The sequence below is a fragment of the Chiroxiphia lanceolata genome, chromosome Z (assembly GCF_009829145.1).
Source record: "Chiroxiphia lanceolata isolate bChiLan1 chromosome Z, bChiLan1.pri, whole genome shotgun sequence".
NCBI classification, from domain to species: Eukaryota; Metazoa; Chordata; class Aves; order Passeriformes; family Pipridae; genus Chiroxiphia; species Chiroxiphia lanceolata.
The window spans coordinates 31,148,339-31,173,738 of record NC_045671.1 but is presented as its reverse complement, the minus strand read 5'-3'; the positions used below and the strand labels follow the sequence as shown (position 1 = coordinate 31,173,738).

The 25,400-nt window shown below is 35.6% G+C and overlaps 1 protein-coding gene across 1 annotated transcript in view; it reads left to right on the top strand.

Annotated features, from left to right (window-relative positions):
- Positions 1-25,400, top strand: part of WDR70 (WD repeat domain 70) — a 130,124-nt gene that overhangs the window by 44,281 nt on the left and 60,443 nt on the right. The window contains exon 9 of the mRNA XM_032675240.1: positions 301-377. Within this exon, the coding sequence (XP_032531131.1) occupies positions 301-377 (77 nt within the window). The remainder of the gene's footprint in view (positions 1-300; positions 378-25,400) is intronic.

Here is a 25,400-nt window from a genome sequence, read left to right as displayed (position 1 = left end):
TTGATGCCTGTTTTTTCATCCTTTCTCTGCATTATAGTTCTCCCAAGGAAAAAAGAAATATGATTCTATACCATTTTCAGAAAGAAAAAATACAAGTAGAAAAATGTCATGGTTTTTCTAATTCAGAAATGAAAACAACCATGGATGAGCTGGATAGAGTACATAAAATCTGTTAAATCATTGTGATGTCAGTGAGAAGGTCCCTCAGCTTTCATGTGATTCCACTTGAAGGATTTGGAATAAAATTTATAAAACCTTGTAAGACAGCTTACAAAGCCCTCTTTACGTTTATTTCTGTAGGGTCACACAGCAATGCTCAATTCAGGCTGTTGGCATCCAAAAATAAAGGAAGAATTTCTGACATGTTCTAATGATGGGTAAGTGTTGAGGTCTGTCTTTGTCAGTGTTTTTTGAGAGGCTTGTTTAGCTTTCATACTTTTTTCATTGTGCTCTAATTTGCTTTAAATATCATTCTTTTTAATCTTGAGCAAGTGCTCAGAACAATGTTAGGTGAGATCTGGAAGCAAATATATTTCTTTTGCCTCCAAATAATAAGTGGGTTTTATCTGTATTATTTTAGTTCTGTAATTTAAAATTACTTTTAATGATATTTCATGGAAGTTGTTAGTTAATTGTTTTTACAAAAATTTGCGGACATACCCGGTATTTCTTTGGAGTAGAATAAGTAGAATAAGATCGAGTATTTAAATGGGAATTCAAGTGGAATTCAAGTTTCACGTTAAGTGTAATTGAATATTTAATAGATGTTGTTTGAAAAGTGTCAAAGAGACTGTTAGAAATTATTTTGTGGCTTCAACCTTGATCTTTGTGGTTAGAATCAAACAACAAAATGTCACTGTGGCAACTGCATTAATTAAGTTACTGCAGCTGTTAGTAGCAAGTTCATTAATAATTTTTTACTGATGTTTCAAATATGCAAGCTCCTTTACTTGAGAGTGACAGAGAGGGGAAGGATTGAATTTCTCCACTAATGTATCTGTAGTGTAGTGCACTCTAAACAGATGATTTCAATTATCAATTACTTTAAATAGCATGTTTTGGGGTTTTTTCCCCACATAGTAGGAAATTATTAGGAAATTTTAGTTTCTGATAAGACTGTAGCAGAAACAAAAACTAAGTAAATAATATATTGTGCTTTATGGAGAAGTTAAGTTGTAAAAATACACTTAAGCCAACTATATATTTTTTTCAGCTTGCAGACACAAAGGTATTACTTCCATAGTAGAAAATATTATTATTAAATGCTAAAATCTCTACTTTAAACAGTTTGTTGATGTTTTGAATATGGTTAGATATTAGTATATTTTCTTTATTAGGTTGAATAGTTTGTAGGTCATGAAGAACAAATTAAGATATTATAAAGATTGTCTAATTTTGTCCCGTTTAAGCAAGTTTCTAACTAATATAACAAATATAGATTCAGTACATCCCTGATGTTTGAATTGCTGTCACTTGAAATGGTCTAGTTAAGTGAGTGAAATCCAGATAACCACTGCTGTAAATGGCTGCATAACTGTATTTTCAGAGACACTGCATGGCTGACATTACAAGAAAAGTGTTTTAAACCCATTGCATTTTGCTTTGTGCTAGTGACAGGTCTTTTCAGAATTTGGATATGTCATGTGAAAAGAAACAATTTGGATTGCTCAATTTGCAATGCAGGTCTTAAACGTTAAAAACAGTATCCCATCTGTGAAGAACTACAAGGTCTCCAAAGTTTAATCAGTAATTCTTCTTAAGACTGGAGCTGTAAATTAGAAATGAATAGTTCCAATGGGAAGGGACCTACAGTCATTATCCAACTGCCAGACCAAGGCAGGGCTGTCCAGAAGTTAAAGCCTGTTATTAAGGGCATTAATTACATTAAGGGCAATTGACCACCTCTCTAGGAAGCCTGTTCCAGTGTGTGACCACCCTCTCAGTAAAGAGATGCAGTTTCTCATCTGTGAGTTTGGAAGGTGCTGAAAATAATGGTTGAAGCACGTCTACTGTGCTCCTCGAGGCACACTGAATGGCAGTATCTGAGGCTGAAGGAGAAGAGGACACAGGGAGCACATGAGGAATGTTTATGTACTATTAAACCATAAGCTGTGTATTCTGTGCTTCTAGATAACATTTGCACCTCCTCTAGAGAAAACAGTCATTCATAAACTGAATATTAGAACTGTTTGCAAGTTGTGGACTGTATTTTATCTGATTCCTCTATCTTTTGTATTATCTGTCTCTTTAGTTGAATTGTTGTCACCTGCATAGAGTTAAAAAATAAACTAAGGAAAGAAAATTGCATTTCCTGGGTGGCATGTTGAAAGCACGAGTTTTCATGGCGCATAAAGAAGTTAGAAAGCAAAATTTGCAAGTGGTGTTGTGGTGTCAAATGAAAGTAGCGCATTTTAAATGTGTTTTAAGTAAATTCTTTTAAAATATTTTAAAGACATATTTCTTTTTATGTTAACCTGCTATAACTCAAATACTCATTTAGGGATAGTCTTTATATGTATTTGACAGTTTCTTTTGGTTCCAGGTTATTAAGGCTGTAGTAGTAGCCTGAAATAAAAAATAATTCGAATGAGGGCTCTAGAATTGCTGTTGTAAATGAAATATTTTGAGAGATGGTCTGTTTCTTGTGATTTTTTTCATGGCATTCAAACTTACTATACATTTAGAAAAATCCTAGAAGCAGGTTTTGATGATAATGTGTTCTAATTTGTGGTTGTTAAGCTATTTGTACATTTGTTACTTCAGACTGCAGATATATGGGTTACCAGCAGGGAGTCTCAGTGCGTTTTGTGTGACTGTTCAAGGACACAATGTTGAACTCAGAGACGACTTCATAAGAAAAACATAATTCCTTCAGACTCCTATATGCAAGAAACAGAAGCTGGTCAGCTTGCACACTGAAATGAGCCAGAGCTTAAACCTGGCAGTTACAGAATCAGTCTGAAAACTCCTCTTGTTAGCTTGTATAAGTTCATGACCACTTATGTGGTTGTTGGTGAACACATCAAACTCACACTAGTTCCCTTCACTTTATTTTCCTTGAAAATATTCCAGATGATGATTTGTTAAAACATGTAATACTGTACTTTCTTTTTTTCATCTTATAATCAGGGTTGGTTTGTTTGTTTTAAGTCTTATTTTTAAACAAATAGCTTGGAATTAGAGATGAATAATAATTTTCTTGGGCTTTTACTGATTGTTAGAAGTTTATTAGGTTTTAGTTGCAGAAGGAAGTAAGAAATTTGTTAGTTCAGTAAGTAGTCTGGTGATTGATTAAGTGTTTGGATGAATAACACTAACCTAGATATTTAGCTAAGTAGTGTTTTGAGTATTTTTTTGACTAGGTTAAAGCTTATGCATATATTCTCAAACCTCAAAATTCTCATATTTTCAGTGCTCCAACTTTACAACATTTCAAGTGATTAGAACAAAATTATATGAAAAGACAAACATAGAAATGCAATTGTGTACTGCAGTAGTTCCTTAAAAGTTTGCATTACAGGTATGATAATTTCAATTTTAATTAATTTGAAACTAATTAATTAATATCAACGGTTCACTTTTAAACATTCATGCAAAACTTTTGTCAGTATCAGTATTGACTTGATTTAAACTTTTTCTTGCACAAGCTATCTTTTTATTTATGGCTATATATTGCCCAGGACTTTAAATATCCACAACTATTCCTGAATGATCAGTCCGTTTTAATTGCATGTATTCCTTGCCATTCTAGATAAAGTTCAGATACAATGTGTGATCAACATTACCTTTGGTTTTCTTATAATTCCTTTACCACATTATTCAGGCTTATTTGGAACATACACTTATTAAGGCAAGGATCTTCATGTTTATCACCAGTATGTTGAGTAAATCTACAGAACTGCATTAAAGGTGATTGTAACAGAAATGCCAACATTAATGCATTGCCTAAAAGTGGAAGAAAATTTTGGAAATGGGAAAGACTTCAAAAATTATTTTTCTCTCTGGAAATACACCTTAGCAGAGTGACCTATAAAAGTACCCTGTTTAAAGACACAACTAGCTCTGTGTTTATATCATTCCAAAATATCAGTTGACTTCTATGTTAAAACAAAGAAGGAAGAGGAAACGGATAATGTTGTTTTTGTTATTTGGATGTTTTCTTATCACAAATGTGATAGGTAGTGCTGTATGAATAAGCAAGAGAGGTCAGTGATATTAAATGTTCCAGGAACAGGTGTTCTATGTCCCTACTCTCATATATTTTTTTCCCCTTTAGAAGCAGAATTGCAGCCAAACTCGAAATTTAGCAGTCATGAACTTTGTGATTTGTCATTGCAGCTAGGGTTGTGGTTGCTTAACAGCTGGTTTACTGTAAAGAATTCCTCTCACAAGTCTTTTCTCTCTCTCACCCTCTAGCAAGTTAAACTAAAAATACTCTTTAAAAGGTATCTTAGAGAATATTTACTGCCATCACCAAGTGACCTCTGTAATAAGTTATTTAGGGACAACTTCAATGTAGACCTATCTCTAATTAAATAGATGGAGTTATTTCAGTGAAGGAGCTTCAAAACTTCAGAAGTATAATTTTGCATTTAAGGTAAAATTTAATTCTTAGTCTTTTGTCAAATACATGTTTAAAACATGAAGTTGTTCTGCTCTATGGAATATAGACTTTAACTTCTCTTCAATGATATACTGTTGCTTAGTAAATATTTTTTGTGTCTTAATTAAAGATATTTCTGCCACTTGTGGTGTGAAGTAGAGTAAGTGGTGACCATAGAGAGTGTTCAGAAAGGAAAAGTGAACACATTCTTAAAATCCTTTTATTCAAGTTTAAAATTATAAACTATTTGACAATGTTAGCTTAGCTACCTTTTTAATGAAATGGATGACAATAAGCTTAATTAAATTTGCAAATATGATTTGTAGTTTCAAGCATGCAAAATACAGTTAATGAAGGACAAGTAGTTTGCCTAACTTACGTCTGCTATTTGCAAGCATTGCTGTTTAGTTAATTTTTCTCTCCTTTAGGACATCTGTTATGTCCTAGACACTACTTGGGGCTTTTGAGATTTGATATGTCTTAGTGAACACTGCTGTTTTATGATGACTTTTATCTCAGCTACCTTTCAATTTTCATACGTTAACTAATTCCATCCTATTAACCAGGTTGAGGTCTAGAATACCTGCTGTCTCGTGTCCCTCCCGTTAGCTGTCTTGTTTCAGTCTCTGTAGGTGGCAGCTATGAGTATATGAGTTCTCCATTACTCTCATTACCACTGTTTTCTAGGTTTTATTAAGCCCAGAACGGCATAAAAGCTTGATAGCTTGACAGAAAAGATGTTTGAGCAAGATCTGGAATAGTACTACTGAAGATGGCCAGGAATCAGTTTTACTGCCCATGGAACAGTCAGTTACTCTTACATGCATGATGCTGTTCAGCTCGTCTTGAACTGCCAAGCTTGCTTCATCCCAGATGATTCTATTTTCATTTAATTGATGAAGCCTGTGCCCCATAAGCTTAAGAGCCATGTCACCTGCTATAGTTCACCTGCTTGCTCCTTAGATTTTTTTTTCTTTGGTAGTATGTTCTCAGGAGTGCATGAGATATGGTATCTCCAGCCTGCTTGGCTGTGCACTGTGAAGGACAACTCTGCTGGCTGTGAAGCTGGGATTGTATTGCATTTCTCCTGGATTTATAGAATCTAATCTTCAGGTTACATACTGTCTGATCACTCTAGATTAACAGCTGCTCAGCTTAACCTGATTACGCTTCAAGTGAATATAGCCTTAGAGTTTGTTGAGCTCTGTTAAGGCCTGAACAGCTTGGTTGACAACTGGAGAACTGAAGCTATGATTTTACTTTCCTTGAATGTTTTTACATATCAGTAATACTGTGCATATGAAAACATAGGCAAGAGCAGGATCTGGATTTGTGCGGTTTAGTGTAAGTGTAGTTATATTGTCTTGCTGTTATGCAGAATTTAGAGATTTTTTGTGAATTATGTACTTGAAGAAATATGATGATAAAGCTTGGTAGGTATACTGTCTTTGTTTTGTTTAAAAGCAGCAAACTGCAACGCTGAAGAAGGCTTTTGAATAAATGTTCCTAGTCCTAATGCCTTCAGTGTTTGAAACATTTTATGTATAATAAAAACAGTTACCACTGATCAGTCTGCAACTTTGAAAACTGCTCAGAATATTAAGATAGCAGTGCCAAAGCTACCACCAAGATGTTTGCATAAACTTCTGTTAGAACCTAGGCTTCAGCACTTCATCTGTCTTCACAGATTTGAAGGCTGGTTGGAAAAAACATACTTGAGAATAATTACTAATGTTTTACCTTCATCTGGGGGACCATTTAAAGGTCTTGTTTAATTACAAAGTCTTTTGTGCAGTTTCTAGATTTTGTACTGTTTCTAGATTTACATCTTAACCTGCATGCTATAGAGTGTAGGACCTGCTTTGGGGTCAAAAGTAATTACTCACCAAAAGGGTCACCTCGAATTTCATCTGGTTGCATCATACTGCTTTATAGGATAGGGAATCCAAATAACATTATGGTGAAACAATTGAATTTGTTAGAGGAGTAGTATGACTTGGACTTCCATTCTAGGAAAAAAATAACTCTCACTAAGTTGTTTCAGGCACATACATGTATAGGTGTGCATATACATACATATTCACTTAATGTGAAATATTTCATATGAAGATGAAATTCTGAAGTTTGAAAATGTTTCTTCAAGATTTTATGAGATACTTTTATTCCCAGTACAATATTATGGTTTAGGCAAATTTTCAGAATTAATTTAGAGCATAAAAGAATACAGTGTTCAGTAGTTTATTTTTAGTCATACCAAGGTGAAGTTTTTTATTATGGCAAGTAACTTGAAAGTATTTTTATATGTCAGATGAAACTACACGTTAAAAAAATTGGTTGGTCTATCTGGCAAGCACAGAATTTAAATATTCACAGTACTTTAGTTTTTTCTGAACAGTTTGCTGCTTTTAGAACTGTAGAGTGAGTGGAGCAAGAAGGGACAGTCTTCTAAAAGGCTTTTGCTAGGCAATAGAAATGTTCTTACCTTGGCAGGGGAAGGTAGGAGTTTCAGTGCACGTATTTGCTTCTTTTATCTGAGAACACATTATATTTCACTTCTCACCTGTACTGTGCACTATCTGGGTTATATGGATAAGCTTTCCCTGTGGCTTGTTTCATAACACCTTTCTATCAGAACGAGACAGATGGGAAAAACTTTACTATTACATCTCTTCTGGTCTTAGCTCACTTTGTCTGAGATGAGAGAATACTTTTGAGTAGCTCCGTCAACAGATCCGTGGGGTAACTTCTGGCAGAAGAGAAATGATGGGAGACTGCAAGTTTTAATATTTCCATCAGCTCAACTTGGTATCAGATAGAGAAGAAGACAGGAATTTGCCATTTTAAAACTGATGGGAAACTTCCAGTGGTTTTGGGCCATATACAGGTTGTTGAGCAAATTCTTCCATCATAGTGACTTTGTTCCATAAGTCTCTTTCACTGGCAATTTCCTCTCCTGTCTTCTCCCATGAAGAATCAATTACATCTTTTATTGTATGAAGATGAAATCTTTCCTTACTGCTAATTTTATATATATATAACTCAATTTAAAGAACTATTTTCTCATAAGATAGGCATCTTATTTCAATGACCAGAATTCTCTGATTATTCTAGTAAAAATGGGAAGTACAATAGACTTGGTAAACTAAATTTTTTTTTTGATGTGAGAAAGTGAAATAGGGTAGACAAGAATTTATTTTGGCACATTTGCTTACAAAGATAAAATATGTATTCTATCTAAGAAAATAAAATTAAATTGACATGATTAATGTTCCAGTCTGATTCCATATTAAAGCTACACAGTTATGACTAATGATAGTTAATACTCTATAGATCAAAACTCTGTGAAAATATTTGCTTTGTGATTTTTGACATTCAGAATTGCAGGTAATTCCATTGCTTGAGTAGGGAAATTTAAAATTGTTCCTCTTATCAGGGTCCTCATGTTACATAAGTTTATGCTTCAGTTAAAATCTCTCTGGTAATTTACTTGTTTAGGGAGGTATGTCTAGTGTTTTTTATTTTTCGTAAAACTAATTGTAACAGCCTAAAGTTGTATTTCTCACTTGGTAGTCTTTTCAAAAGTACATGGTTTCACTGGACGATGATGATGATGATGAAGCCTGGAAAAGCTTTCAGTCCAGAAAATTCTGTTTAAGGCTGATAAATCCCATTTCGCAAGTGGGGTAGAACATAATGGAAATTCTGTATGAGTTTTTGTGAAAGAGGCTTCTCTTGTTTATTTAATCAAACCTTTTATAAATTTTTGTGTATTAGCCATTAGTAAGTTATAAGCAGTAAATTACATTCCAAAATCTGTTGAAATTTTTTCTGTTACTTCCAATAAGTTTTGTTTGTTTGTGACTTTTAAAGGATTAGTCTTGTAAATACATGTGAGATATTTGTCATCTGTCAGCTGGGTTAGCTAATAGGAAGAGATCTTAAAACTGATAATCTGAAGTAATGAACATGTCTCTAATGCAATTTCATAAGATTGAACTATTGCCTCAAAGCTTTTATATTTTTATAAATTATTTTAATTAAAGCAGAAAGTGTTAATCTATTTCTAGTAAGACCTGAACACTAAGTATTAGTTACTGATTCTGAAAGCAGGTTGGTTAGTGAACTGAGTGTAAACAACAGCACAGGAAGTCGTACATGGAGAAGAATATTATTAATAGTAATAATAATATTAATATTATTAATATTAGACCCATTTCCTGAAAGTTATATAGGGTTAATTTTATATAAGATCTTAGTACAAAACTTTGGAGAAGCAGATACACATCTTTTAAAATTCCGAACACACACAAAGAATCAACTTTTACTAATGACATTGGAAAGAAATGTGATGTTAGTATTTTTTTCAGCAATTACCGTTGAGTTCTATCTCTAGTTCCAGTGTCCAAAGTCTAAAAAGAATGGTAAAAGACACTGAAAACGAAAAATGTCAGAGAAGTATCTTGAAACTTGACCTAATTCGAGAAGATTCAAGAAGCTGAATAAGTTTCAGTTTATTGAATAGGATATTAAGCAAAGAAATACTAAAACAGAGATAAAATGTCCAAAAATTTCTTTAAACTGTTAAAGACATGACTTGATCCAGTAATTGAAAGTTAGCAAGGTTTGAATAGGGGAGAGAAAGTATTTCTTTATCAACAGAAGTATTATGTGACTGATTATTGAGGAAGTAAATTCTTTATCATTTGTAGCTTTCACACAGAAATTGTCGATGTAATTTGTGTTTCAATCATCAGGCAAAACAGTGAGCTCAGAAAGCACCATTTAATAAGACTGAGATTGGAATAGGCATGTAGATATCTCAGTGATAAAATCTCTGATCAAACTGTACATGTGACATAGCTACTTGTAGATAAGGGTTTGGGATTGAGCTGTAAATTACTCAGATTTTGAGGATAGGAAGAAGTCCGTACATAGTCCTTCTGAGGATGGCAGAACTGTCCATGTGGACTTGCAGGTAGGATATGGATCAAGTTGTCATTACTGGAGCATTAATTAAGACTTCTTTTCTATTTTAGTTTTATCAACCAATTGCTCACTGACTTTTTAGTTGATTTCCCTCTCCCCCCTCTTGCTGTCTCTGAATCATTTCCCAGCGGATCGTTTTACAGTCCTTTTATGGCAGTAATGGTAATTTTTAAAGCTAATATTATTATTCAAGTATTTGCTAATAAAGCTTTATATTAAATGCATTTCTCTTGAGAGGGATTAATCTGATTTTGGAAACCTTTCTTCTTGAAATGTTTCCAGACCTGTGATTTGTGAAACCTTCAGTTTGCTAGGACAGAAAACATCTGATCGATAGTCTTCAGTTTAGCTCATTAATGGTAGTGGAAATTTCTGCTCAGCTAATCTCTACAATTAAGATCCGCATTCATTGGTGTCTTTGTGATTTAGAACATGCTGGCAAACATTTCAGTCTCCTGAGGTTGAACTTTTGGTGAGATAAGATGCAGATCTTTTGTCATCATAAACTTAGTAGACCATATACATTCCTCCCTTCAAAATAAATAATTTATTTATGCTCATTTTTAGCTTCCTTCTGTTGTGTGATTCACAGTGAATTAAATGCATAGCAGAATAACAGGTACTGAAGAGGTTCAGAGAAGAAAAAGGTGCCTTCCCTTTTTTGGTGGTATGCACTTAAGCTTTAAAAATTAATTATCCTATCAGCATGTTTAATATAAAACCTGGCAAATAATTTAACTTCAAACAGATCTGGTTTGAGATAAAATTTAGCTCTAGAACTCTTTTCATGGTGTGTCTTTTAAAAAAAAAAAAAGCCTATTTTTTCATCCAAGGGATAATAATTCTGAAAACAGATTTATTTGTCTGTAAGTTGATGTGCCATCCCAATATTTGTTTATTCACAGCATGAACTGCTTTACCTTTGTAATATTTTTTGTTAATTTTTCAAGAATACTGAGTGAGTATTGTGCCTATGTAAAAATATATCTATATGGCTGTCTTCTTGGACCATTAAATCAAAATTGCCATTTAAATGGAGTATATGTTTCCAGTTCTTTCATGCAGTAAGACTACCTCAGAGAACCAGAATTTGCCTATACAGTACATGGCCAGAGTTGTTTGCTCTAAAAACTTTCCCTGGTAGATGGAGGATTATATTTTACATAGCTCACATTTATTTACATGAAGCGTAGCCATTGAGTAACAACTCTCACAGTGACTCTACAATGCCTTAGTTTTTAACGCAATACCCATGTTTAAAAGGATGTAGATGACATTAATAGTCTCCTGAGCACAGTACATGAGAAATTATAGCAGCATAGATTTGGATATTTTGGGGAATGGTCCATGTAGTTTTAAAATGACTGTGTTCCACATGCAAGCTCCCTTCTTTTTTTTGTCTAACCTTCTGCTGAAGGTTAGCACCCTTTTAACAGGATTGATAGAATGAATATTGTGAACATTCCTCATCGGCTTTGGTAGAAAGACAGTGGCCTGGTTTAAAGACCCTCTTTATCAGGTTACATTCAGATGAATGATTTAGCAGTGAAACAGCCAGACAGTAACTTCTTAGACAATTCTAAATAGATCTTCAAGTAGATATTAAATAACATCCATTTATTCAAAATACAAATGAATTAAATATTTAACAAGTTGCTAATTTGCTTCCTTGTTCCCGAGCCTTCAGTTGTAACTTGCATAATATTTCAAGTTTTTGGTTCTTTGAAGTGAAAGCTGAAGTATTCACGCCATCTTACCAGTTTCAAGAGTGTAAGGTGTTGGAACAGTAGAAAATATTGTGATGTTTCCAAAAGTGGTAGAGATGTGGAAGATCCACATACTTTCTTTGGAAATGTGTATAATTATGTGGAATATAACTTAAAAGTATTCCATGCACATTCAGTGCCATAATACAGGAAGACTTTAAGGCAGGGAACCTTACAAGCTTATTTTCCTTCTCATGACTATTTGTGAATCAGAAATTAACTTAAGGCACTCTCAACTGTTGCAGATAATACTATTTAGAACTAAATATCAAATGTATGTGACTAGTGCAACATCTATAAAATTCAGAGCAGTGGGAAAGTTAGAGGTACAGGAAGTAACGAAATGTTATGGGTTCAAAGTAACATGATGTTCGTGTGCATGCACACAAGTGAACATCAAGAGTAAGGAACTAACAGTGTGGTACCTGGTCCCAAAATAAAGTAATTTTTAAATTGTTTTTTAACTATTCTGTCAGTTAAGGGTTTTATGTCTCCATCTCAGTGTTTACCTGATACTTTTTGTTTCCATGCAAACCTGTTTTAACCAGTGTTTTATGTCCTCTGTTACTGTTTAAGTACTTATATTGAAATGCCATGTGGATTATCCAAAAACTTGTTCTCAAGATTTGCATGAAGTAAAAATAAAGCAGAATTGGCATTTATGAAGATCAAATTACCTAGGGGGATTTGTATATCCACTTTATTTATGCTCAAAAGTTGATGTTTTATTTTTTTATTTCAGTGATAGCAATTCAGCTGTTTCCAACAACAAGGCTTAGGAATTATTGAGTCAATTATGTTAAGTTCTGGTGAGCTTTTTCTTTGTCCTATCTCTGGACCATCTGAGTTCTCATCCTTTGGCGCAGCAGCATGGTATTTTGCAGGAACAGGGAGCATTGTGGTTCTGTAGGGTTAAAGTTCTGTCAATCTTTTTAAAATCTCCCCCAATTAGGTGAAACTTCCAGTCTTTGGAAAAATTGTCTCTGGAGACTTGTTTGTAATACAAGAGTGCCTTCATCAAAAAAGTACTGTTATCTCAGACGTGTATAGTAATTTGCACTGCACTGGCATAGCAGTTTGCTTTTTGTCTTGCCATGTGTAAAGGTGTGAAGTCCATTACTGATACATGAGGATGGCTTCTCCTAGACTAACTTATCTATTTATAGATACGTATGCAGTGCAGAGCTGATTAAGAGAGCACAGCAAATGAGCAGGCCTGGTTAAGAAGAGTTTGAGTAATGACTGTACTGGCCCTTGCTGAAAGCTGTATGTTTACAAAAGGGTCAGTAAAGCTATTTTTGTCTTTATAAACCATGTGCGTTTACATTAATATTTTTTGAAGTTTTTCTTGATTGAAATGTTAGCTGTTGCAATAAGATAAGCAGTCGATTGTAAGAGCTTACATTTGAGGGCTGTTACAACTGTCATTTTTACTGCATAAATTCACTTTTAAGGGGTACACACAGTTTCAGGTAGATTATCTTAGGAATTAAAAATTTAAATCAAAAGGGAAACTTCTTGCAATGCAGAGAAAATGGGGGAGCAAGGCACACTAAATTGTGCCAGTTCTTTTTCCTCCTTTATGTAGGCATTGTGCTTTGATCTTCCGATTTTGTTTTGAGGATTTACCCCTAGTCTCATATATTGATTCCATGACTAGATCAGGGTTGGGGTTTTTTTAATGATAGCTTGAGAATTTTTGACAGCTTCTAAGTTTATGATACAAGAAGTAGGGGAAGCTCATTCTGTTAGCCAACGTAAGAGAAACACAAGAAAAGGTAGGGGATCACCCAGTGGTGATGGATCATAAATTAAGAATTTGTAGCTTCTACACAGTAGTTTGCACTTATGTCTGGTGTGTGTATAAATGCAGTGACTTTAGTAAATATGAAGGTTTTCATGTTGTTTATGTGCAAAGAGCAGATGTGGTGAGACAATACTTTTTTTCTCTCATTTAGAAGGGAGATACATGCTTTCAGTCAAGATAGTTCATCTTTTTTAGTCATAGGAACTTAGGAACTTTAGTCATAGGAGCTTAGGAATTTCTATCCTGGGATGTCTAAAATCAGCAGTAGCTTTTGGGTCTAAACAACTGGTCATAGGTATGTGCAAGAGGAGATTTTGACATCTCTTGCGCCTCTATAAGCTGAGTTATCTTTCCACAAAATTGAGGGTGCCAAGAGGCACAAAACTGTTTAAGGAGCCAAATCCAGGTGCAGACCACCAGTCTGACTTGTTTGCGTCTATTATTGAAGGCTCCTTTGGTTCAAAATTTGAACATAAAAGTATATAACATTAAAAACTGTGTTTTAGAAATGGCTTAATTTTTAAGAAATTGCTCTCCTCTGCTCTGCAGCAGCCTCACCTCAAGTCCTGTGTGCAGTTTTGGGCACCACAGTATAAGAAGGACATCAAATTGTTAGAGTGAATCAGAAGAAGAGGGACCAAAATGGAGAAGGGTCTTGAGGGCAACACTAATGAGAAGAGGCTGAAGTCACTTGGCTTGTTCAGCCTGAAGAAAGGAAGGCTGAAGGGGGACCTCACGATATGATACACCTTCCTTATGGGAGATAGTGGAAGGGGAGGTGCTGATCTCTCTCGGGAGACCAGCAACAGTACATGAGGAAATGGAATGAAGCTGCATCAGTGGAAGCAGGGTGGACATTAGGAAAAGGTTCCTCACTGAGAAGGTGGTTGATCGCTGGAAGAGGCTCCCTAGGGAATTGGTCCCAGCATCAAGCCTGGCAGAGTTCAAGGAGCACCTGAATGAGACTCTTTGTCATGTGGTTTAGTTTTATGTAGATCTGCAAGGAGCAATGATCCTTCCAACCTGAGATATTCTGTGATTCTAAGAAAACAGGAATTACAAATTTTACTGAGTCCCCAGGTAAAAAAGAAGAGTAGAGCTGGGCATTTGCACTTGCTTAAAAGTTAGCTGAATTGTTGAGGAAGCATCCACAAATTCTAGCTGGGATAAAAAAAAAGTGGTTGAGAATTTTCCTGCTACTTGATTGACCTGTGTAGGAGCACTTTTGGGGACAAGTTAAAATTTGATTGTTGCAGTGTGTCAATGGGTATTTGTTAACTACTCATGAGTGCAGTAGGGACTGGAGATGTAAGACGTGTCTTTATAACATGTAGGACAGCGGACATAAGTTGCCAGCTGATACTTCTGCAGTTTTCCCAGTATCCATCTCCCAGTAGCTCTGAAACGTTGATGCCATTTGTATGTCTTTGTTGTGATTTTGGACTTAGTTCCATTCTTACTATCTTTTGAGCAGACTTCTGTTGGTTCACAGAATTTTAGATGTAAGAAGTGTGGGTCCCTGCCAGAAATATTCATATCCTCTAAATGCATTGTAAAGTACCCTTTCAAGTTTTCTGGAGTCACAGAATAATTTAGGTTGAAGAGGACATCTGGAGGTCATCTGTTTCAGTTCCCTGAGTAGTGAAAAGCTAACTCAGATCAGGTTGCTCAGGTAGCAGCAGGCTGTGCAGTGAACTAAAAGGTGAGTTTCTGAACAGACAGAAATTTCAGGGCTTTAGGCTAAGGAGGATTAGAGCACTAAAAGTAACATATTTAGACTGTAGAGCTATTTGATTTTTTAACTGAATTGAGCTATGAAACAAGTAACTTCTCTTGCGTTCTTTTATTTAAAAGGAAAAAAAAGATTATTAAGGGTATTTTCTTTGTTGTTTATGTCCTGCCCTTGCTGTTTTTGAATCTTTTAAGTCCAACAAAAAATAACATTTTCCTCCATGTGGAGAACATAGTTGATAAGGGAGCATAAGTCCCTTAGTTTTCATCTTCAAAAATCATAAAATTTAATACTATTTTATCCAGTAATATTTTGCTTTAGACTTTTAACCTTACAGAAAAGTCAGAAAGGAGTAGAGAGGCTTCTTCAGTAGCAGCAGCATTATGATATGAGCAGACCATGGTGATGAGTATATGAAAAAACGATGCTTTGTGTTTGTCCAGACAGATGTGGGACTGTATCATGTTTTGGAGTCCTGAGGCTAAGAACCATATTTCTTTTCTACAAGAGATGTTCTCTTCCTTTCTGAATATTAGTGAGGATGAGGGAAGCGCCTTATATTTTGATGTATATTCCAGAAAATATTAATTATTGCATTTATATCTGGTGGATATAAGTGGAATATATAATTGATGTATACATCAATTTGCATTTACTTTATGGACTGCAGTTTGTCCTGGTCTCTGTAAGTGGGTAATTAAGCTTTTATAGATATTATACTACAACATGCTATAAGTGATACTTCATGCAAAAGTAAAGTAAAACGAAGTAAAATTCACTTTTAAAATTTTCTGTAGTCCAAAGAGCATGTTAGTCTGTGCAGCTGAGTCAAATTTTACATTATTTAGAATAGATTCTGTAACTTCAAAAATAAAAATACATTTAAGACTTAATTTTCTCCCTGTTGTTACTTACCTCTACTAGATTGCAGTTCATTGCTAATGGACCTGCAAAAAGTGGCTGTGAGTGAGATCTAAGATGACAGCAGAACCAGTTAAAACTAATTGTCGTGCATGTAGGATAAGCTGAGGTATTGCCTCAGAGAGCTTTGGGCTGCTTGACTGCTTTAATTTCAGATGATTTTTCACCAGTGTAATAGAGAGTTCTGCTGAATGTTAGTTCCAATTTAAGTTATTTAATGGAGTGAAGAAAAACTTGAGATCCAAGTGAACCTAAACTATTTTATAGCCATGACTAATCAGCTTTTTAGAAAGCATCCTGTTTTCCTAGTGATTAACCCCTCCTTCTTTTGTGGTATCATGCAAGACTGCTCTTGAGTAATTTCAATTCATGCAGGTGACAGTAACTTGAACTGTCAAGATGTTTTTTACCAGAAGTCTTCCCCTTTGATCTTAATCAGATGTACCCCCTGGGGAGGTTGATTACATCCCACTCTTATCTTTTCTAAGTGGGAGATGAGATCTCAGTTCATTACCTTCTTGCCCCACTTGGAAAATGACACACAAAATTGTATCTACTTGTACTGTCACAGCTTTCAGAAGTGAATCACATAACATCTGTAATTCATCTAATGTTCTGTGTAGAAATAATAATATTGTAGTTATATATAACTTCATTTATGAAGGACTTTTTGTATGTAAAGTGCTACATAGTCTCAGGGAAATACCAGTGCTGAGGTTTTTAAATAGCACAGCGTTGACATAGACTTTGGATTATTGTTAATTCAAAAGCATATTGACTCTTTACAGAGCTCAGTATACTTCATTAAAATCACTGAATCTGTTACTCATTGGATGAAAAGATTTTAAGGGGATGGTTCTCCAACCTACTCTGTGGCTGGTTTTCTGAAGACTTGCTTTTAGATATTTGACTGATTTGAACTGAAGAAATTACACGCCTTGATGCAGACACCCAAGATTTCCGTCCTAATGACTGATGCAAAGGAAAACAACTGTTTTCTTTAGACAGACTTGTATGTGAAGACATCATCAACAAGAAACAAAGCTGTCAGTGTCAGTGAGGAAGTCATTCAAAACCAGCAAGCTTTTTTTCTCTTAGAGTAATTTAGCTGCAAAAATGCTTATCACTTACGCATGCAATCAAATATATTCAGTATTTCAGGGAAATACAAAAGGAAAGTAATATTTAGGGAAATACTAAGGGAGAAAGGCTTATAGGAATACAGGTGTGATTGTCATGTTCAGATTTTGCCTTTACATTGGCCTATGGAAGGGATTTTGTCAAATAAACCGAATCCATCATAACTACCTTGAGTTAAACTTGCGAAAAAATTCTTCAAGGAAGAAGCTATCACAACAACAGAGACTGGAACTCCTAAATGAATTATATTTTATTAACTTATGATCCCTGCAGCTGCTGCTTTCGGTACAGTATATGCCTTTAATTTGGAGACCATTTTCTTAGTCTGAAGAGACCTTTTTCTGTACCACTTTTTTGGGAATCTAAACAGTGCTCTGGAACATGTTTGTGTGTTGCTTTTTTTGTTTGTTTGGTGTTTTTTTTTTTTTTTTGTTTTAAATACCTCAGTGACTTGCTTTCCAATTCATCTTCAATAGAATTTGAATGTATTTAAGATAGTGCTCTGGTCTCCTCTCAAAAATATGTCCTCTCAATAACATCATTTCCCTATTATGTATTTTTTTTTCTTCTGCATTAGTTCTTGAAGCTGTTGGTTTGATTTGGTGAGGTTTTGATGTAAGGAAAATTCTGCTGATTATTATTAGCTGGATTGGAACTTACTTATATCTGTTAATAGAGTAGACATATAGTAATGTTGTTCTTTTGTTTTTATTAAAAAATTTTTGTCACTCACTTTCTTTGGGATCTTCCACCTTTCTGTGTGAATTGTGTATTAATAGTTTTTACTGTCTTCCAGGATACCATTTACATTCAAAGTGGATTGCTGGTATCTTAGATTTTTTAGAAAGGGAAGAAAGTCTCTGAAACTGTTAGGTCCCAGGTGAAACTTAATGTTTTGAATTAAAGCATTCAGAATCTTTGAATGAGAGACCGTAGATAGCAGGGTATTTATCTGAATTTTGCTTTGTGATGTGTACTACAGTGGGAATTCACAAGGGGGAAAAATTGTCTAGAGCAGAATCTTGGGAGTTTCTTTTATGATCCATTCTGAAATATTCCCATTTGTGTGACTGGATACTCTTTCTTGTGCTTTGACTTAACAGCTGTTGTTGATAGTTGATAAATGTCAACATTTAAAATATAGAATTGGGTTTTTTTCTGTGTTATATGTTGTCATTCCTTCTCTCTGCCAATGCGATGTGCAAAGTATGTCTGCTGTAGTCTTTGAGAAGGATGGAATTTTGGAGTTGGTCATTTTGATGAGCTGGTCTGAAGATATTTTGGGAGAATTTTCAGGTTTTGGAGGAAGTAAAAATATACTTCAAAAAAAATTCGGTGCAGAATTCTGAAGAGTATTTTTTTCATCACTTTGGACAAGCACATAGAAGGATATAGCTGAAATAGATATGTAATTCATATGCAAATACAATATAACTTTATGTATAGAATCTGCTAATTAAAAAAATTTATAAGACTTATGTTGTTTACTGTCTTGTTTCTAGGCAATAACTCTTTCTGCTCTTAAATTTTTTACCTTTTTAGAGAGTACCTTTTTGTATTGGTAGCCTCACCAAGGTTTAATCTGGGAAAACACAAAAATTATTCAGGCTGGAAAGCTTGTGAGCTTTGCATTTCATTAAAAACAGACGCCTTATGTCATAAGTTAGAGGTTCTGTTGGCAAGTTTTCTACTATGTCTTTACAGTGTAACCTCTGAAGGGTCATAAAGGTCATATTGGTGGGTAACCCTTTGTATCTGAATGCATCTGTTGGCCAGTTCCTCATTCAGAAGTGACTGTATGTCATAACTCACTAGTATTTGCTGCTACTGTTTTCCTCTCATGGATATGCTGCACAGCTGACTTGAAAGCAGTCATGCCAAATCTGGTGTGACATTGTAATTTATATTCTGTTCTTTGCTTTTATTCTCCTTAATCTCTCTGTCCATCTCTACTCTTCTCCTTTACTTCCATTAGTTCTGGTTTCTTAGCCCAGCTAATACTCATTTTGTTCTCTGTCTCATTTTCTAGTTCCATTTTCCTCAAGTGTTTCGTATATTGGCCAGCAGTGGGATTGTTGCTTAGTAAGTCAGAATGTCTGCTCACCATACTCTCCATCACAGGTGGGAGTGGAAGACTTAGACAAAATTATTAAAGAAGTCAAAGACTCCGAGTTCTTGAGTCATGAGATGCAGAAAAGACTCCCCTGCTTTCTAAACTCCTTTTTGGAGACAAGGTGCGGCTGAATCCCATCTTAGCCTCAGATTGTGTCAACCGTTTAAATTTAGGGAACTTGAATTGTGATTAAATCACTTTGTCCTGCAGGTTTTAATTGCGGCAAAACAGTGAAGTGAATTATTTATTATGACAGATGAACAGATGAAAGATCTTAATCATAATCATTTACTACAGCATGTAAAAGCTAAAAACCTACTAGCAGGGTGTAATATAACATAAAGTAGTATAATGCACTGTATCAAAGCAATTATATTAAAGCAATTGTATCAAAGCTAGCAAAAGAAACAGTCATTAAGTAGAGGTTGATATAACTCACCATATGAGATAGTAAGCAGATCTCTCTCTTAACCCCTGGGGAGTAACCATGAAGAGGTGTCCCTGCTTCATGAGAGAAGTTCCACACTTCAAGGAAATATGTGGAGGAATCTGCCGTATGAAAGTTGGACTGGCCTTTTATAGTTATAAAGTAATGGACTGGTAGTCAGATTTACAGGCCAGCAACTTGCTTGTGTGTCAAATCCTGCTTCAAAAAGCAGGATGTGTGTTTGAAGGTTGGTGAACCAGGCTGGCTTTAGCATAATTCAACACCAGAACAGCACCCAGGTGCCAGCAGCAGAACTTGCATGATGGCTTGCCTTGTGTGCATTCTCTGCTCGGATTCTAGTCATGCTTACGTGTCATTTTAATTTTGAGTTGGCTGCTCCCCCCCTAAATAGTAATTATAATGCAGCTGTACTTGTACATACAAATGATGGTAATTTCTCCTATTGAAAAAGGCTACCAGTTTTATTTGAAACTTTGGAAAAATATGGTTTCAGAATTGCTTAACTCAGTTGCTGTATATCACATACATGTTTTTTTACTCTGTTAAATATTTTATCTGGTAAAGTTTCTGGTTTTTTTTTTATATTTAGGTTTTATGTAAGTAACAGAAAAACTGAAGAATTGTTGTAAATTAAGTTGTGTAAATATTTTTGGCAATTCCTTACATAGTTATGATTTTACATGTGTTGGATGTGACATTTCTTGTATTCTGGTTCAAATTATTTTAACTCTCTTCAGATGCTGGAAGTAGGTAGCTTATTTAGAAGTCTTCTGCCAAACAAGTATGGAAAGTTTCTCTGGATTTCTCCATCTGTTTGTATGTACAAATTTTTTCCATATCTGGCAGGTGATTCAACCTTCATTGCATCCCATGTGCTCAACAGAAGAAGACTGTAACTTAGTTCTGCTGAAAGGGGGTAAAATGAATACAGTAATGGAAGCTTTCTTGCTGACAATAAGGTTGTTTTATATGATAAAAAAAGAATTAAAAAAAAAATCTTCCTCTAACATCAGTTGCCTTTTTTATAAAGAGGCTTAATTTAAAACTTTAAAAAATATGTTCTCTATCACTGATGAGATGACTTTAAACCTTGTACTAGGAAGATGAATTTCATTGCCGCAGTATTTGTATAACATCTTTGAAGTATGTTATAGCTTTCCAAAGAAGCCTTTTTGGACGACCTTGTGTTACAAAGATAGACATTATAATATGTTACAAAGGTAAGCATTATAATGTGGTTACTGGATGTATAACATTAAGCCTGATCTGTACTTTTAGCAATAATGTACTCAGTTGCTTCTTTTGTGTTTCAAGTGATAAGAAGAGACTTAACTATTAAGAATAGACTTAAAATATGTATCCTATATTAAATGCCAGTAACATTCAATATTGTGCAATAGAGTTTTGCAGTCCAGTAGAAACAGAGGAGATGGAACAGACGGAGAAGCTTAGTGGAATTTGACAGGTCTTAAAGATTGAATTGGTTCACTTCTTGAATTTCAACATATTCTATTAGGGCAATGTCTTGCTGATTCACGACTTAGAAGAAATTTTCTGTGCTTGCAGGCTGGGAAATGCAGCTACATACCTATAATAATTTGTGTCATGCAGCAGCGCTGCCAATAATTAATTTTATTAGAAATTCTAACTTAGTAATAACATCATAAGAACATTAAAAAGGGACAAAAAAGAGAAAAACTGTTCTTGGGGAAAAAAACTCCAAACCAAAACCCCCCAAAACTCCCTTGAACCTCAGTAATTAAATTACTTGTTTATTATGGGTCATTTAGCTTCTCAGTTGGTCACGAAAATATACACATTACCTTTCCAAAAGAACATTCCCCTCCTTTTCTAAGTTGCTTTGAGTTGCTCTTGGCAAATATAGGAACTTTACAAAATCAGTTTTGCAAAATCTGTTTTGCAGATGTGGAATCCACCATTTAAAATATTAAATTTAAACATGTGTATGTGCTCCCTTTTTCATGGAAGTCTTAATTGAAAAGGAATGTATGAAAGAGAAATTAAAAATGTTCATGTGACTGTACTTATCATTCAGTATATTAAAACTTGATGTCATGAACAAACAACATTATAAATTGTAGGATAGTTTAAAAAAAATCCCTATATGTGGTTTTTGCTAGAGAACAAACTTTCATTAAACAGTTTGTTTTCAGGTGGAAAAAATCCCTCATTCTGGAAATGTTTTTCTTTTGTTTTCAGTGGAGTTCAAAAATATCTTGTTTTTACCTGTCAATAGATAAATATTAGTATAAATAAACTTCTACTAAATGGTGCAACATAGAGCATAAAACGTGTTATTGTTTCATCCCACTCTTTTTTAGGCTGGAGGAGATACTCTTAGTGAGAGGGGTTTTTTGACCAAAATGAGTGTCTTGGAAATAATCTGATTGAGGCAGGGGTAAAAGTTTTTTACTCGTTTCAACACAAACAACATACTGGACCCAGAGAGCTTAAGAGGTGAAAATGGAACTTCTGTAATGCAAACTCATTTATTTTGTCATTATATATGATGAGGAGGAAGAATCATTAAATGGTATAAAATATTCTGGAAAAAACCCAGAGGCTTTTTAATTCCAAATTGTATTCTCAGTTGATGGTTATGTGGTATGGTGACTGAGAGTTAGTAGCAGAAGGGAAGAGAATATACGGAAGCAGTCTTAGAGTAGTTTTGCAATATTGCCAGTTTAAAGACAATATTTCCTGAAAGTAAATTATTCAGGTTTCTATGCTTCTCTTCCTTTTTATCCCCTTTCCTTCTGTCTAGAATGGGGGGACTTAAGTATTAGTCATAGTATCACAGAATGATTTGGGTTGGAAGAGACTTTGAAGATCACCTAATTCCAACCTCCCCCCTCCTCCTGCCAAGGATGGGGATACCACCAACTAGATCAGGCTGCTCAGAGCCTTGTCCAACTTGGCCTTGAAGACCTCCAGGGATATGGCATCCACAACTCCTCTGAGCAACCTGTGCCAGTGCCTCACCACCCTAACAGTAAAGAATTTGTTCCTAATATCTAAGTTAAATTTCTCTTCTTCTAGTTTAAAACTGCTGATTTACACAATCACTGTCTGATTGTGTAAAAATCACTTCCCCTCTTTTTTATAAGCCCCCTTTTAGTACTGGAAGGCACTCTGAGGTCTTCCTGCAGCCTTCTCCTGTTTGAACAACCCTAACACTCTAGCCTTTCCTCATAGCAGAGGTGCTCCAGCCCCCTGATCATCTTCACTGCCTCTTCTGGACTTACTCTGGCAGGTTCATGCCCTTCATATGCTGGGAATCCCAGAGCTGGATGCAGCACTCCAATTTGAGTCTTATGAAAGTGGAGTAGAGGGGCAGAATCATATCCCTCGACCTGCTGCCAACATCCTTTTTTGGATGCAGCTCAGGACATGTTTGGCTTTCTGGGCTGCAAGCACACATTGCTGAGTCATGCCCAGCTTTTCATTCATGAGAATCCCTGAGTCCTTCTTGGCAGGACTGCTCTCAGTGAGTTCTTCCTTTATCTGGGATTGACCCAATCCAGGTGTAGGACCTCGTACTTAGACTTGTTGAACTTCATGAGATTCACATAGGGCCACTTCCCAAGTTTGTTCAAGTCCCCTTCGATGGCAGAAGAAATTAAACGCCATAAGGGAAAGGGCCTGGAAAAAGGCATGATAACACCAAGGTTGTGGGTTTGAACTCCGTATGCGCCATTCACTAAAGAGTTGGACTCAGTGATCCTTGTGGGTCCCTTCCAACTCAGAATATTCTGTGAAGTAAGTTCCAAGTATAAATTATAGACAGAGAAAAGCATCAAAGTGCCTGCTGAAAGAAGAGACATGATGCTCAGATGGATATTGATGGAGCATGGAGGGTGAAAGGAGTGTCAGAGCAGATTAACATGTGTCAGACTATGTGATGAAGGCCCTTAGGGTGGGGTATCACAGAATCAATTGCGTTGGAGAAGACCTGTGAGATCGAGTCCAACTTGTGCACTGAACACCACTGTGTCAGGCAGACCATGGCTGGCACCAAGTGCCGTGTCCAGTCTTCCCTTGAACACCTCCAGGGACAGTGGCTCCACCACCTCCACAGGCAGCCCATTTCAATATCTAATAACCCTTTCTGTAAAGAAATTCTTCTTAATGTCCAACCTAAACATCTCCTGGTACAGTTTGAGGCTATGTCCTCTCATTTCCAGTGAAGGTATGTCCTTGAGGTTCTTCAGCAGTCCCTGTTTCTAGTCCATCGCTGGTCTGAAGGAAAATATTAAACATACATAGTTTACAGACGACTCTTGATGTTTCGGTTGGTGGTGATTCCATCTGAAACAGTGCTAAGCTGAAATTTTGCCCATGGTATTATGAGATGTGTTTGCAATATGATGTGCAATTTAAAATAAAAATAGGAAATATTTCCATAAAGAATATGTTAAAGAGTTCAGTCTTAGCTCAACAGTCAAGGGCTCTTTAGGTATTTCTAACTAATATATAGATGACTTCTTATAAAATATTTATTTTATTTTAGTAGAAAAATTTTCTCATTAGATCCAGTAGCAGTAAGGCAGCAGTAAACACACACTCAGTGTGGGGATGTTAAGAAAACAATGAGGGAACGTTAAGCAAGTACTGTAGGCTGTGTGGGCATTTTTGACAGGGCATGTAACTCATATGTGTGGGAATGTGGCCAACTGTCTGCAGCGGAAGCAGCAGTTCAAGAAACTTAGATTTTTCCACTGACCTACTGATATTACACTTGATTTAGGGCTCATATTTTTTTTAATGTGTGTGGCAGGGAGTAAGAGTATACAAGTACTTCTTTTTCCTTTACAGTGGAAAGGTAAAATGATAAGAAAGTTTGAATATGCTCTGTAGCGTTGCAGAACTGTTGAGGTTTTGATAGGATGTTGAGCCCTAAAAAGAGGCAACTTAAGGTTTTAAAGAAGTCTTTCCATGCCAGCAGAAATAAAGAATTAGAATGATAAAGGATGCTTGAGAGATTGTTTTTGGAATTACACCTGAGATGGTTGTGAGGCATCTGAGATGAAGGGCAGATATGGGAAGGCAGGCTTTAAAAGTTCATTGCATGTAATCATGTTACTGTCTAAGAAAGGGAATGCCAAGGCTGTCCTTGGAAACTTGCACTGTAAGAGAGGATGTAGCTTTTCAGTAGGAGGTGATCATCACTGAAGGAAGAAGAAAAGCTGAATGTATAGGTTATTCAAATGAGATTTTGGAAGGATTGAAGCAGCCTACAACTTCCTTGTGAGGGGAAGCAGAAGGGCAGGCAGTGGTCTCTTCTCTGTGGTGACCAGTGACAGGACCCGAAGGAATGGCCTGAAGTTGTGTCAGGGGAAATTTAGGTTGGATATCAGGAAAAGGTTCTTCCCCTAGAGGGTGGTTGGGCACAGGAACAGGCTCCCCAGGGAAGTGGTCACAGCACTAAGCCTGACAGAGTCCAAGAAGTGTTTGGATGATACTCTCAGGCAGGTGGTGTGACTCTTGGGGGGGGCCAGGAGTAGGACTCAGTGATCCTTGTGGGTCCCTTCCGACTCAGCATATTCCGTGATTCTATGATATTATGAGGGAAGGGGAATGGGAAAAGACTCAACTTTTGAGCAAATACCACAGTGGGAGAAAGTGTTGATGTACCTGCTGAAAGGTAGGAAACTCAGATGGTTATTGACAACACATTGAGAGGAAGAAGGGAATCTTAGAATCACATAGTGATTGAAGATGGAAAAAACCTCTGAAGATCCTGTAATTGACCTAATCATAATAGTAATCTAATGTTTAATTTTAAATAAAAATAATTTTAAAAACTCAAACCCCCAATAAAACCCCCAAAATCTCAAACCCAAACCAGTCATCAGAAAGCTCA